Source organism: Rhineura floridana, chromosome 5 (assembly GCF_030035675.1).
Source record: "Rhineura floridana isolate rRhiFlo1 chromosome 5, rRhiFlo1.hap2, whole genome shotgun sequence".
In the NCBI taxonomy this organism is placed as follows: domain Eukaryota; kingdom Metazoa; phylum Chordata; class Lepidosauria; order Squamata; family Rhineuridae; genus Rhineura; species Rhineura floridana.
This window is the reverse complement of record NC_084484.1, coordinates 84,378,908-84,393,120: the sequence shown is the minus strand read 5'-3', so window position 1 is coordinate 84,393,120 and position 14,213 is coordinate 84,378,908. Positions and strand designations below refer to the sequence as shown.

At 40.3% G+C, this 14,213-nt stretch overlaps 1 protein-coding gene across 1 annotated transcript in view; it reads right to left on the bottom strand.

The window, feature by feature from the left end:
- The window catches only part of IL1RAPL1 (interleukin 1 receptor accessory protein like 1), a 1,273,168-nt gene that overhangs the window by 294,369 nt on the left and 964,586 nt on the right, over nucleotides 1-14,213 (bottom strand). Inside the window, exon 7 of the mRNA XM_061627356.1 lies at nucleotides 14,068-14,142. Within this exon, the coding sequence (XP_061483340.1) occupies nucleotides 14,068-14,142 (75 nt within the window). The remainder of the gene's footprint in view (nucleotides 1-14,067; nucleotides 14,143-14,213) is intronic.

Sequence of the window (14,213 nt, the reverse complement as noted above, 5' to 3'; positions counted from 1 at the left end):
CATCACAAACAATTTGATTTTCCCTCTCTTTAGTTCATTACCTCCATGCCATAATGCCCTGTTTAGCTGAGTCCTAAGTAACACACACAACTTCTATTTCCTGATGGGGCTGCAGGATTGTTATAGGACTATATAAAGCAGAGTATTTCTGAATCATAGTTTTACACAGCAGCACCAAATATTTCCTCCAAGAGATAATACCCTAAAGGCAACATTTTAGTGTCTTACAGAGGGAAGCTACTGGGGGGGGGGAGAGAAGGAGCTGGCAGAAAGTTCCACGAAATCCTCTTGCCGCTCAGGAGCTGACGGCCCAGCTAAATGTGGGCTCTGTTGGGATCCAAGTGCACAAGTCAGCCGGGAAATGCTGGCTCCGACAAACAGGCCTCCTGGGAAGTAAGCACTCCCCTTATGCCTCAATGCATATTTAAACATTTTGTTTACTGTGCTGGCCATTTGGCCAGAGGTGTTTGAAGAGGATTGGGACCTGGGGGAGGGGTCGGGACATGAGGAGGATTTTGCCTAAGTCCCCCCAGCTCCTCCCCAAGCACATCCCCAGAATCCCCCAATTTTAGGGCTTTCACTGCCCCTCCGTCCAGCGGGCTGACTGTCTGCAGTGGAACCCTGGCAGCACCAGCAGGCTCCTGGAGGATCCACATTTCTGCTGTGGTGGAGGGCTGCTGTCGGTAGAGGCAGGCAGAGGCCGGTGCTCCATGGCATCCAACTCATCCCAGTCTGGCAGAAAGGTCAGTTGGATTGTGTCCTTAGATAAGCCAATTAACACTTAAAAAAATTAAAAATGGAAGAAAACACTGCATGGCTCCTGTTTCTCTAAGATCTTGACAAAGATTTTTGTTCACTTAATGAGAAGTGATTCAGAGACAAACATTCAAGGATTTTACAAATGTAAATATCATTCTGAGTGTTTCAGCTATAGAAGAACGGCCCTTGTTTCCAATCCTTTTGTGGTTATGTGCCTTCAAGTCAATTACGACTTATGGTGACACTATGAATCAGTGACCTCCAAAAGCATCTGTTGTGAACCACCCTGTTCAGATCTTGTAAGTTCAGGTCTATGGCTTCAATCCATCTCTTGTTTGGCCTTCCTCTTTTTCTACTCCCTTCTATTTTTCCCAGCATTATTATCTTTTCTAGTGAATCAGGTCTTCTCATTATGTGTCCAAAGCATGATAACCTCAGTTCTATCATTTTAGCTTCTAGTGATAGTTCTGGTTTAATTTGTTCTAACACCCAATTATATGTCTTTTTCTCAGTCCATGGTATGCGCAAAGCTCGCCTCCAACACCACATTTCAAATGAGTTGATTTTTCTCTTATCCACTTTTTTCACTGTCTAACTTTCACATCCATACATAGTGATCGGGAATATCATGGTCTGAATGATCCTGACTTTAGTGTTCAGTGATACATGTTTGCATTTGAGGACCTTTTCTAGTTCTGTCATAGCTGCCCTCCCCAGTCCTAGCCTTCTTCTGATTTCTTGACTATTGTCTCCATTTTGGTTAATGACTGTGTTAATGTACTGATAATCCTTGACAAGTTCAATGTCCTCATTGTCAACTTTAAAGTTATATAAATCTTCTGTTGTCATTACTTTAGTCTTTTTGACATTCAGCTGTAGTCCTGCTTTTATGCTTTCCTCTTTAACTTTCATCAGCATTCGTTTCAAATCATTACTAGTTTCTGCTAGTAGTATGGTATTGTCTGCATATCTTAAATTATTGATATTCCTCCAATTTTCACACCTCCTTCATCTTGGTCCAATCCCACTTTTCGTATGATATGTTCTGTGTATAGATTAAAAAATAGGGTGTTAAAACACACCCCTGTCTTACACGCTTTCCTATTGGGAACCAATCAGTTTCTCCATATTCTGTCCTTACAGTAGCCTCTTGTCCAGAGTATAGGTTGCTCATCAGGACAGATACTGTGGCACCCCCATTTCTTTTAAGCATTCCATAGTTTTTCATGATCTACACAATCAAAGGCTTTGCTGTAATCTATAAAGCACAGGGTGATTTCCTTCTGAAATTCATTGGTCCATTCCATTATTCAACATATGGTTGCGATATAATCTTTGGTGCCTCTTCCCTTTCTAAATCTAGCTTGGACATCTGGCATTTCTTGCTCCATATATGGTAAGAACCTTTGTTGTAGAATCTTGAGCATTACTTTACTTGTGTGGGATATTAAGGCAATAGTTCGATAATTACTGCATTCCCTGGGATCCCCTTTCTTTGGAATTGGGATGTATATTGAATGCTTCCAGTCTGTGGGCCATTGTTTCGTTTTCCATATTTATTGACAATTTTTGTCAAAATTTGGACAGATTCAGTCTCAGTAGCATTGTAGCAACTCTACAATGGCTACTAGCCATGATGGCTGTGCTCTGCCACCCTAGTCAGAGGCAGCATGCTTCTGAAAACCAGTTGCCGGAAGCCTCAGGAGGGGAGAGTGTTCTTGCACTTGGGTCCTGCTTGTGGGCTTCCCCCATGCACCTGGTTGGCCACTGTGAGAACAGGATACTGGACTAGATGGGCCACCGGCCTGATCCAGCAGGCTCTTCTTATGTTCTTATGTTCTTACTGGTATCCCATCTGTTCCTGGTGATCTGTTTCTTCCAAGTATTTTAAGAGCAGCTTTCACCTCAACGTTCTAAAATTTCTGGTTCTTCATCATATGGTTCCTCCGTGAATGAATCTGTTATCCTTGCATCTCTTTTATAGAGTTCAGTGTATTGCTTCCATCTTTCTTTTATTTCATCTCAGTCAGTGTGTCCCCCTGTTGATTATTCATCATCCCTACTCTTGGTTTAAATTTGCCTTTCATTTCTCCAATCTTTTGGAATAGGGCTCTTGTTCTTCCCTTTTTGTTGTCCTCTTCTGTTTCTACAGAATAACTATTGTAATAGTTCTCTTTGTCCCTTTGTACTAGTCTGTGTATTGTTGCATTTAGGGTTCCAACCGTGTTTCTATCTCCTTTTGCTTTTGCTTTCATTGTATCTTTAACCATTTTAAAAGTTTTGTCAGTCATCCATTGAGGTCTTTCTCTCTTTTTAACTAAAGGTATTGTCTTTTTGCATTCTTCCCTGATAATCTCTCTGACTTCCCTCCATAGTTCTTCTGGTTCTCTGTCAACTAAGTTTAAAGCCTCAAATCTGTTCCTTATGTGATCTTCATATTCTTCTGGGATGTTATTTAAATTGCATTTTGGCATTATGATTGCTTTGTTCTTCTTCTTTAGCTTTACTCTGATTTTTGATATTACCAGTTCATGATCTGTACCGCAGTCTGCTCCTGGTCTTGTTCTCGCAGAAAGTATGGAACTTCTCCATCTTCCGCTACCAATTATATAATCAATTTGATTCCTATATTGACCATTTGGTGATGCCCATGTGTACAGTCATCTTTTTGGTTGCTCAGAAAATGTGTTTGCTAGAAACAGATTATTGGTTTTACAGAATTCAATAAGTCTTTATCCTGCTTCATTTCTATGTCCTGAGCCCCATTTTCCCACAATTTCTAGTTCTTCTGTATTCCCTGCTTTTGCATCCCAGTCACCCATGATTATCAGCACATCTTGTTTTGGTGTGTGATCAATTTCTTCTTGAATTTATGCGTAAAATCTGTCTAATTCCTCTTCTTCTGTGTTTGCTGTTGGAGCACAGACTTGGATGAAGGTTATGTTAATAGGTTTCCCATTTAATCTCATTGATATAACTCGCTAAGACCTTGCATTATAGCTCCTAATTGCTTTTGCTTTTCCAATCCTTAATCAGAGCTAAAGGTTTTATTGCTTTTGTTAAGTACAAAAGACCCTAATACCAATACAATATTCTTAATCCACTCCATTTGTAGGTGGTAGGACCATTACTGTGCCAGAGGAGCTGCTTACACTGTATAATAAGTCCCCTGAACATGAAGTGATCAGATTTACTTATTGAATTCGTATAATTGTATCAGACCTTTTTTTTCAGGGATGTTATAAAAACTGCAGGGATTCAAGACACCTAGCGAGTGTACAGCACTTACTTCACCCCAAAGGAACACAAACTGGTTCAAAATACTTGCCAAATGACTCTGGAATGCATTTAGTAGGCTCCTTGCAGTTGAAGCCTGGGCTTCTTATGACTGCAGTGACAGAAAAAATATGCTACAACAGCAGCAGAAAATGTAGCAGAAGAGCAGCAGTTGTGTCCCAACAGATCTTGATTCAGACAATACATTCTCTGTACAATTTGTTCCTAGAGGCACTCAGAGGGCATCACCAGGAGACAAAACTGACCATGTAAACTAGGCCTGTGATTTATACACACAGGGACTGCCTACGGACATTATTTCCTAATATTAAATGAAATAAGCCGTAAATCATGTTTCTTCCGATGAACTTGCGATTTAAATGATGTGCTCATTTAATCAATGTTTGAGAAATATTTCATCTCTGCCTACATAAGTACTTGTAGAATGTAGATATTTGTAAGGATAAGTGATTGGAAAACTTCTTGTGAAAATGGATGCATCACAGGCAGACTAGCATTACAGTTGAAAAATGAGGGAAGAAAGACAGGATTGTAAAGTGGCCAGGGTAGTGGGGGGTGGGGGAGACTTGATTTGAAAATATTTCTTCTTTAAAACATAAATATAGATCAATTGAATATAGGAAGCTATCCTATAGTCTCAAGATTAGATGATGCCTGTTCAATATGCTACCCAAATAAACAGGGACTGTAAGCCTTCTTCTGCCTGAATGAAGGACATCATACATTTTATATAAAGCAGCTACTCAATAGAGAGAATTCATCTTTTTTCAAAAATTGATTTTCCCTCATGCCAGTTCCATGAGTATGAATAGAAAGATTTGTGTATCTTATCTAATGTAAAGTAGTATCTTTCTTTTATCTACATTTCAGTTCCTCTGCTGAAAGTGAAATGGCAATTACCTCTAAAATGACCCACTTTTCATGACACTTGCATAGTTTTAAGTTATCCCCATATAAGTTTTGGGGTACATCAGAAGTTGGAAAAACAGTTAACTGAGTAACTCAGTGAAGTGAAATTCCCTACTTCATTAGAATATGGAATTCTTCTTAAAATTTATTCATCTTTCTCAATTGCTAATTTACTAATCAACTGTGCATTTCCATTGAATTCAGTAATTATAACAACATGGTTATACACTCATAGAGAAAGCTCAGATATATAGACACCAGTCTACAGTGGTACAACTGAGAGAAATAGGCCCCAATTACCAATGTCTTCTGCAGCTGTACCAGTGATACTTCTCAATTGAACTATTATAATACAGTAAGTCAGCCTTTTACATTAGCTTCTCTAGAAACATCTTTCAAAAGAACTTTCTCTGGGACATCTAACTCCACCTTCTCTTGGTTAGGATCCCCCCGGAAAGACAATGCCCAAAGACTGCCCAGTGTAAGAACTTTGGGGCTGGGCTGAAACCGCTGGATTAAGTCTGCCACTAACCCCTCTTCTTCTCTCTCCCTCTCAAAGTAGAGTGAATGCCTTCTGCTCTCTGGCCCAAGAGTCCCACCAGCTCCTCTCTTGTTGTAGTGACTTCTATAAGGGGTGTACCCACTCATTGGTTTGTGCTGGAGCTGGATTCCTCTTAATATGGGGCATCTCTCCCCTCCATTGGGTGCCTGTGCTCCTCCTTCTCTTGTCTGTATATGCTTGTTTAGCTGTGACCCTGTCTGTTTCCTTGCACTTTACTCCCTTCCTTCTCACATATGCTCTTTTTATCTCTACCTTCCTTTGTTTACACTCAGCTGCAGCTGAGCTGCCTTTCAGCTGTCCATCATTAGGCTCATCAGCTGGCATCCTGGTGGATTGATGAGGCTGCTGCCTTCATGGTTAGAATCTCCTAGTCAAATAAGGGAGGGGAGTGTCTGACTGAGGGTCAGACCCTGGTGGTCTGTCATACTAACAAACAAACATGGCTTTGCCATAACTCTGAGTCAGAGTATTTGACCCAGAGGTTTCTGGAAATTTGGGAGGACAAAAAAAAGGTAAAGGTGTCCCCGCACTTATAGTGCAAGTTGTTTCAGACTCTTAGGTGATGTCTTGCAACGTTTACTAGGCAGACCGTTTATATGGGGTGGGATTGCCAGTTCCTTCCCCAGCCTTTCTTTACCCCCCAGCATATGCCAGGTACTCATTTTACCGACCATGGATGGATGGAAGGCTGAGTGGACCTCGACCCCTTTTACGGGAGATTCGACTTCCTCCTTCCGTTGGAATCGAATTCCGGCCGTGAGCAGAGATTCAGCTGCATTACCGCCGCTTACCTCTCTGAGCCATGGCGGGTCTTTGGGGGACAAAAGGGCTGCCAAATAATGCCAATATTTTCAGGAAGGAAATTGAATTTTATGAAGGAATTTTATTCTGGTGTGGGGAAGAAAAGCTTTCTATTATTACATAAGTCAGTAGAGGGTTTCTTTAATTTTATTTCTATTAAATGAAGATAAATTTTGTGGATGCTTCATGATGTAGTGTCATGCTTATTGGTCCATTGTATATGGAGCTGAATACAGCTAACAATTCATTGCAATTCTGCTGCTTGAATCAGCTTTTTTAGTTAAGAGAAGGGGAGAAATAATAAAACCCACAGCCATCTCAGGTACTAATAGTAAGCCCCCTGACCTCCGCCTCCATCCTCGATGGAAACTGTTGAAAATCCACACATTTGTAGAGACACACATTGGGGGACTGGCTCAGCCCTAGTTTGCCAGCAAAAAACATCTAAGTTAGGAATAAGGAACCTGTGGCCCTCCAGATGTTGTTGGACTCCAACTCCCATCAGCCCCCAGTCAGTATGGCAAATGGTCAGGGATGGTGCAAGTTGGCATCCAGAAACATCTGGAAGGCCATAGGGTACCCACCCCTCATCCAAAGTAATCCTTATAGTACAGAGGTGTTTGGAGAATATGGGTAACTATTAGGGTTGCCAGGTTCAGGGTCTGAGACTGATCCTGCATCTTTAGGAGAAGAGAAAGTCAGCCAAGTGCAGGTGTTCTTGCAAGGCTGTAGTGGGAAAAACCACAAGGTGAAATTCTCCTTTCCCCCTGCACAACTTTTAAAGATGCAGAAGACCTCTTGGTTGTCAGGCCCAGCCTCCAAGATATCTTCTGTGTCTTTAAAAGTTGTGCAGGGGGAAGGAAAAATTCTACCTTGTGGTTTTTCCCATTATAGTGTTGCAACAACACCTGCACTTGGCTGACTTTCTCTTCTCCTAAAGATACAGGATCAGTCTCAGACCCTGAACCTGGCAACCCTAGTAACTATACTCCAGCTTTTGGAGGCCCTAAGCAGGTAAAAAAAGTGACAAAGAGTACAACCCCAACTCTTTTCTCATGTAGGTTGAGATGTGAAAGAAGGCAGGATGTGCTTTGGGTTGTCTGTTAAAATTTGTGGGGAAGTCAATCTAATTTTCTGTGTCTGCTTTGGTTTCAGGAAAGGTTTTTAGACACCTCCCTCAGAAGGAAAACTGCAACTATTTCCTAAAAGACGGTGACAACATTGTGCTGTCTTGTCTAGTGAACTGAAGCAAAACCCCTGCCAGGGGAAACTTACTTTCTTCTTTCTATAAACTGCATGGCCATTCGGGGTTTTTGTTGGCCTGCACAACTAACTGCTTTGTAATTCTGCCTCTGTGAGAAAAATTATTAAGAAAGATACAAGACAAGATCTCTATGAAACTCCCATCCACATTTTTCTCTTACAACTTCCTCTTATATTTTAACAGACATTATATTCTAACCTCTAGCCTGAGAGGTTAGTTATCTTTAAAGTTTAAATGGGTAGAAATAAACCATGTGAATTACTAAAAGCCCCCACCCCACTCCTAAATGCATTATTTAAACATTGATTAATTAAAATGAACCACTTAAGAAAAGACGGGTAGAGCTTCTATCATCCAAATCTTAACCTCCATTAGCTTTCCTGTCAGAAGTTGATTGAACCATGTTCTACAGAGTTAGCACATACTGTCATTCTGTTTATACATTTTGATTTATTTATTGTTGAACTGGCCTTAATTAAAGTTTTGTTTATTGTGTTTGACTCAATAATCATGGAATTTATGTTGCATTTCCACATGATGTATGCTTTTCTAGAATTTTCCTTTCATCTGAACCTTTAAAAACTTTCCAAATTTGCAATGCAATTAATATGCATTTGGTCATACATCCAGTGGACCACTTGTTCAAAAAATGCATTCTGAGCAAAATATTTGTACTTTCTCATGGCACTAGCCACTGCAAACCTTCTGTATTCATATGTCTTGTAGTAAGTCTTTAAAATGTGTCTTCCCACCACAGCCAGAAAATTGCTTCTCAGCTCAGGACCAGAACTTCAGGTGCTATCCACACATACTATAATCAATATGAATATTGCAATATTGCCATTGATGTCAGTGGAAAGGACACCTCTTATTTAGCCACAATGATTTAAATTTAATATCTCTTGATATGTCCTCTACAATAGTGTTGTACTGCAGATCTCAGGAGCTTCTAGTATGCCAATTAATCACATATAGTATTTTCTATAGTGTGATGTACATACATACTTTTTTTAAGCTTCAGTAAGATTACAGTGTTGGTAACAAGATAAATTTGAATATTTAGTACTTGGATTCTAGCCAACTGATTCAGTTTAACAATACCACCACAACATGAGCACAATAACCCTATAGCACTGACCTAGTGTCATCCTAATGTCTAACTATAACTTACAATGAGTTGCATACACAAAGAACTCTAGTCACACTTTCTCAAAGGTGCCCTAGAAGAGGTCTGATATTTCACATAATTAAATAACACAAGGTGGGTACAACCAGAGCTTGGAATATTACTTTTAAAACGTAATAAATTACAGTTACAATTACTTGGCCAAAAAAGTAGTAATTACAGTTACAATTACAATTGCTCTGAAAGTAACTGATTACTTTTTCTCAAAAGTAATCACTACAATTACATTTCAGTTACTTTTTTAAAAAATGCCTACAAGGTGCTGCCCTTGGCTGCTTCACATCTAAGTAGCCTAAAACAATATTAAAACTAAACACACACACACAGGGGGTAGTAGAAGGGTTCGAATCCCCACATAGCCATGAAGCTCACTGGGTGACCTTGGGCCAGTCACTGCCTCCCATGAAAACCCTATTCATAGGGTCACCATAAGTCGGAATCAACTTGAAGGCAGTACATTTATTTTTTTTATTTTGAAGAAGATGATTATGATAATGCAGCATTTCAAATTAATTCTGTATGACAAGCATTCCATGCCAAGCTTGGAAAACCAAGGAGGAGGTATAAAATGTAGGCAAAAATACTTTTGACAAAATGCCATTTATCCTTTATATCTATATCTATAATTAACAATACAGCTGAATGATGTATGTAAAGTATTTTTTCTCTTTTCCTTTTTTATTAGTATTTTAGTACTACCGCTAAAGTTCTGATGAAAGAATAAAGCATTCATTAGCCACATTCAAATGGTTAGAACACATCACATAAATTCCACTGAAGTTGGAGTTTTTGCCATAGAAAAGGCAAAAAATACATACCCTATGATAGCCCAATAGACAATCAGAACTAATATAAAACCCTATTGCTTCTCATTTGCAAATGTTGCAAGATCTAAGGTAACTCTAGATCATGTGAGTTCAGGTGATGCATGTTATGTAAATTTGTATAGATATTAGCAGAGATTGTCAACAGTCTGAGATGTGTGCGTTTACCTAAGTGGCAGGCTTTTACCCTGCACTGAGATCACTGAGACTTAAGACTTAGTAAAATAAGAAAAGCTATTTTATTTATAGAAATACATAGTAGATAGGAAAGGCATACCTAGTTCTAACTAACTTGGAGGCGCAACACTCAGGTTTGGGAGTTGCCCTCCTGGCTCAGGAGGGAGAGAGCAGAGACAAAGGTGTCTCCTCTCTCTTGGATTACTTTATTGCTTAACTGCATTCTGTGTTTGCCTCTGTAATTCTCACTTTTTTTTAACCCACTGTTTGAATGTCTTTTGGGAATGCCTACTGATTATTTGTTATCATTTTGGGCTGATTACCTTCAGCTATTATCTCACCAAAGTTCCATACACATGACAGATTTAAAGCACATTTCCACCACCACCCCAAAAAAGAATCCTGGGAACTGTAGTTTGTTACGGGTGCTGGGAATTGTAGCTCTGTGAGGAGTAAACTACAGTCCCCAAGATTCTTGGGGAAAAGCCATGTGCTTACATGTATGGTGTCTACTGGGAGACTCTTACGGATTGATTCTATACTCCCAGAAGTAAATCCTATTTACTGCTATGGGAATTACTTCCAAGTAAGTATGCTTGGAATTGCAGCTTTTAGGTCATGCTTAATAGCCACCTTGTGTCAAACTGAACAGTTTCCAATCAGATTTAAATACTAACCACTTAAACTGGTCAGAGTGTCATTCCCTCTATTTCTGAAGCTCAGGCTGGAAGTGTTGTTGCTTATGTAGCCATGGTATCACCATCCATACCACACATAATAAGGAGTATTAGTGGGCAAGAGGGAACCCCAAGTGTTGCAGAATACAAAAAAGTGAGAGAGAAAACAGAAAGAGGATGACTCCCAAAACAGCCCAAATGAGTACTGAGCATGCTCTGTTATGAAATACTCAGTGGCTGTGTGAGTGAGTGAGTGTGTGTGTGTGTAAGAGAGAGATGTCTCAGCTAACAGAAAATTATAGAATAGTAGAGTTGGAAGGAACCTTTAAGGTCATCGAGTCCACACCCCTGCTCAATGCAGGAATCCAAGTTAAAGCACACCTGACAGGCCAATTCCCCCCACAGAACTCCAGCCACAGAATTGTCTGAGAAGAGGGGCTGACTGTTAAACCACTCTGGACATTGGAGCTCTGTCGGGAGAATAGGAGTCTCCTAATAACACTCAGCACCCGTCACAAACTACACTTGCCAGGATTCTTTGGGGGAAGTCATGACTGTTTAAAGTGGCATAAATGTCTGGCGTGGGTGTGGCCAGAAGGTCATCCAGCGAGTTCATGGCTGTGGTAAGATATGAACTCAGAACATCCCAGCTGCACCCAGCATGGAACTACACTTTCAGCAGCAAATACCAGAAAACCAACTAAATGTGTGCTGTCAATGTGCAAAGCATTTGCTGGGGTGCATTTGGGTAGGTGAAGCAGGAGATAGATGGAAGGGGCTGTTTTCCATGCTTGCCACTTTACCAGTGCAATGCCCCATGTTTTTCCTTATTGACCTCCATCAGCTAGGGAAAAGTGGCCAGAGAAGGGGTTGCAGATAAAAAGTTTCAGCAGCAAATTACCCCCTCTCATCACTTCTCCCTAACAAAATGTCCCCCACATCAGCAGCAGACACCAGCAGGGAAGTTCTTTTTTGAGTTGTAATTCAGCTCTCGTTCTGTTAATTCCCAAACTACACCAGTTGTCATTTTGACCTACATGCATAGGGAGAAAGACAGTGTAAAGGGTGTGCACAAGGGGGAGGGGATGACAAAGGATTTAGGACTTAAAGATTTAATATTCCATGAGTAGAAAAAAATACCCTATGCAAATGTCTATATTATTGCAGAAAAGTTCAGTTCTACATATGTTTGCCATCTTTTCCTCAAGCACAACTGTTTTTGAGATAACAGTCTTATTCTCTCTTGCCCTTCACCAAAAAGCCATGTTAGTTGTCCAGTATGTGAAATGACTGCAAGCAGGTGCAGCCCAAGACATTTTGCTACTTGAAGCAGAAGAGCAAATGGTGCCCTGCCCCCAAGTCAAGGTCATAGTACCAGAGCTTGAAAAGTTATGTTGGCATTTGAGGCAGAAAATCTCACAAGTACCTCTTCCTGACAGTAAATATACAACAACCAAAAATTAAAATAGCTAATAATTTGTTGCATGGTGCCCCAAATTAGTTGCTTGCGGTAGTCATCTCTTGCTGCCTAGTGAGAGTCGCTCTATGAGAGGCACATAACTGAAGCAAAACACACAAACAGAAGTATGAGACTGCACCTACCTCTTGCCAGTCTCTTGCCAGTTCCCAATTTTCACCCTCTCTGGAGGGGTGCAAGGACAAGCGGAGGGGATGCAAAGAGGGTGCAAGGACAAGCGGAGGGGATGCAAAGAGGGTGCAAGGACAAGCGGAGGGGATGCAAGGACAAGCAGAGGGGATGCAAGGACAAGCAGGGGGTGCCAGGAAGAGCAGAGGGGGCGGGCAAGCAGGCTGAGGGAGGCAGGACGAGCGGGGGGGGCAGGGAGAGTAGGCTGGAAAGGGTAACACATACACTCACCTCCACAGCTCTTCATTTCCATTCTGCTGCTTCTGTCTTCTACTCCTCCTTGCCCTCCAGCTCCGTCTGACTCTCCACTTCCTCCCTCGTGCCTCCATAGAGCACGAGGGAAGAGCTAAACAGCGCAGAAGCCCAGTTTGAGGCACATATCTTTCCTCCACCATTCCACCAATCACAGCAGCAGATGATTTCCCCTGCTTTCTCCCCCCAGTAACGTCCAAATGTAACGCAAAAAAGTTACATTTGCAGCTCAAAAGTAATGAAATTACCACTCATTCTGTTACATACAAAATGTAACGAAGTTACCCACTCGTTATGCAAAATTGTAACAAATTACAAGTAACTCGTTATTTCTAACGAGTTACTTCCAAGCTCTGGGTACAACAGAACACTAAAGTCACCATAGTAATACAACTAAACATCAGTGGTAATGATGAGAAGCTAAACCTGAACTCTGCAAACTCAGGGAAAGTTTCAGTAGAAGCAAAAATTCCAATGATATGATAGTTTGCAAGTTTACAAAACAGTTTACAAATCATAAATATAAGATAAAGTTTTAAAGTTAAGACAGAGACACAATATTACAGAAAGTTCAGCTGAACCACCAATGAATATTATTGTTTCATACAACTGAATGTACATCCAGTCCTATCCAGATAATATAGAGATGGAAAGATCATCAAGGTAGTAGCTTTCTCTGATGTAGTAACTGTTCAGGTTTTTAAACAGGGGTGTTTTCACAAATGGCTCTCTATGTGAAAATGAATGTCTTTAAATGGTGGTAAAGTCCACCATAAAAGCACTTTACTATGACAGAGAGAGAGAGAGAGAGAGAGTCTTGAGACAAGCAGTAACCAGTAATTTCCAAAGGAACTGATGATGTTAAAGACCAAAAAAATCCTTCATTAAATGCCATTAAGATAGTCTAGTTCTCCCATGGTAGCAGACGATGGCAATGGTAACAGCACTCTATCCTGTAGGTATCAAAGAGTCATGAAGGAGGTCTCACAGTGAATTTTAGATCATTGAACCTCATTTGTAATTTGACAAAACTAACAAGATGAGTGCTCTTCTGGAGGTGTAAAATTATGATTTAACACAATTTTAAAATTTGTGTTTTGATAAAACATAAATTCAGTACATTGGATTCACTGTAAACTGAAATTATACAGCACCCAGTTGGTCAAACTAAAACAGGATCATCAGGAAATTTGTCTTCTGTATTTGCAACATTCACACATACATACTGCAAAAAATATAATTTAGCCTTCCCCATGGTTTGGACTACAACTATCTTAATTCCTGACTGTTGGCCATGTTGGCTGGGGCTGATGGGAGTTGTAGCCCAAAATATCTGAAGAGTACTACCTGGGGAAGGCAGGATAACAAATGGAACAGCAAGAAACACCCATTTTATTTATCCATTCAGATATATTCCTCCTCAGTTCAACTGTTTGCCTACATCCAGTTAACTTCTCTTAACTGTCACTTGCAAACAGAGTAACTAACAAACCAGGGAAAGAAAGAGACACTTTACACAGCAATCATATTTCTTAACAGTTATCTTCATTGGTACAACAGCATCAATCCAAATATACCATTATTATAACCTAACCGCAAGCATCTCTACACAGAGACACAGTGTAATGTCAACTCTATTTTTTTAATTTTAAAAGTTAATGCCTTCATTTAACATTAACACAGCATACACCAGTACTTCCTGAATAAAACTTACCCAGCTGTGTCTCCTGAACCGTCAATTTACTTTCTGAAGGATACAAAAGCTTTGGTGGTTTTTCTGTTAGTGGTGCTGCAAGGAGAAAACACGAGTATGGTCATTCTGAATATTCTACAAACAGGTTATACTTTAAATATATAGAA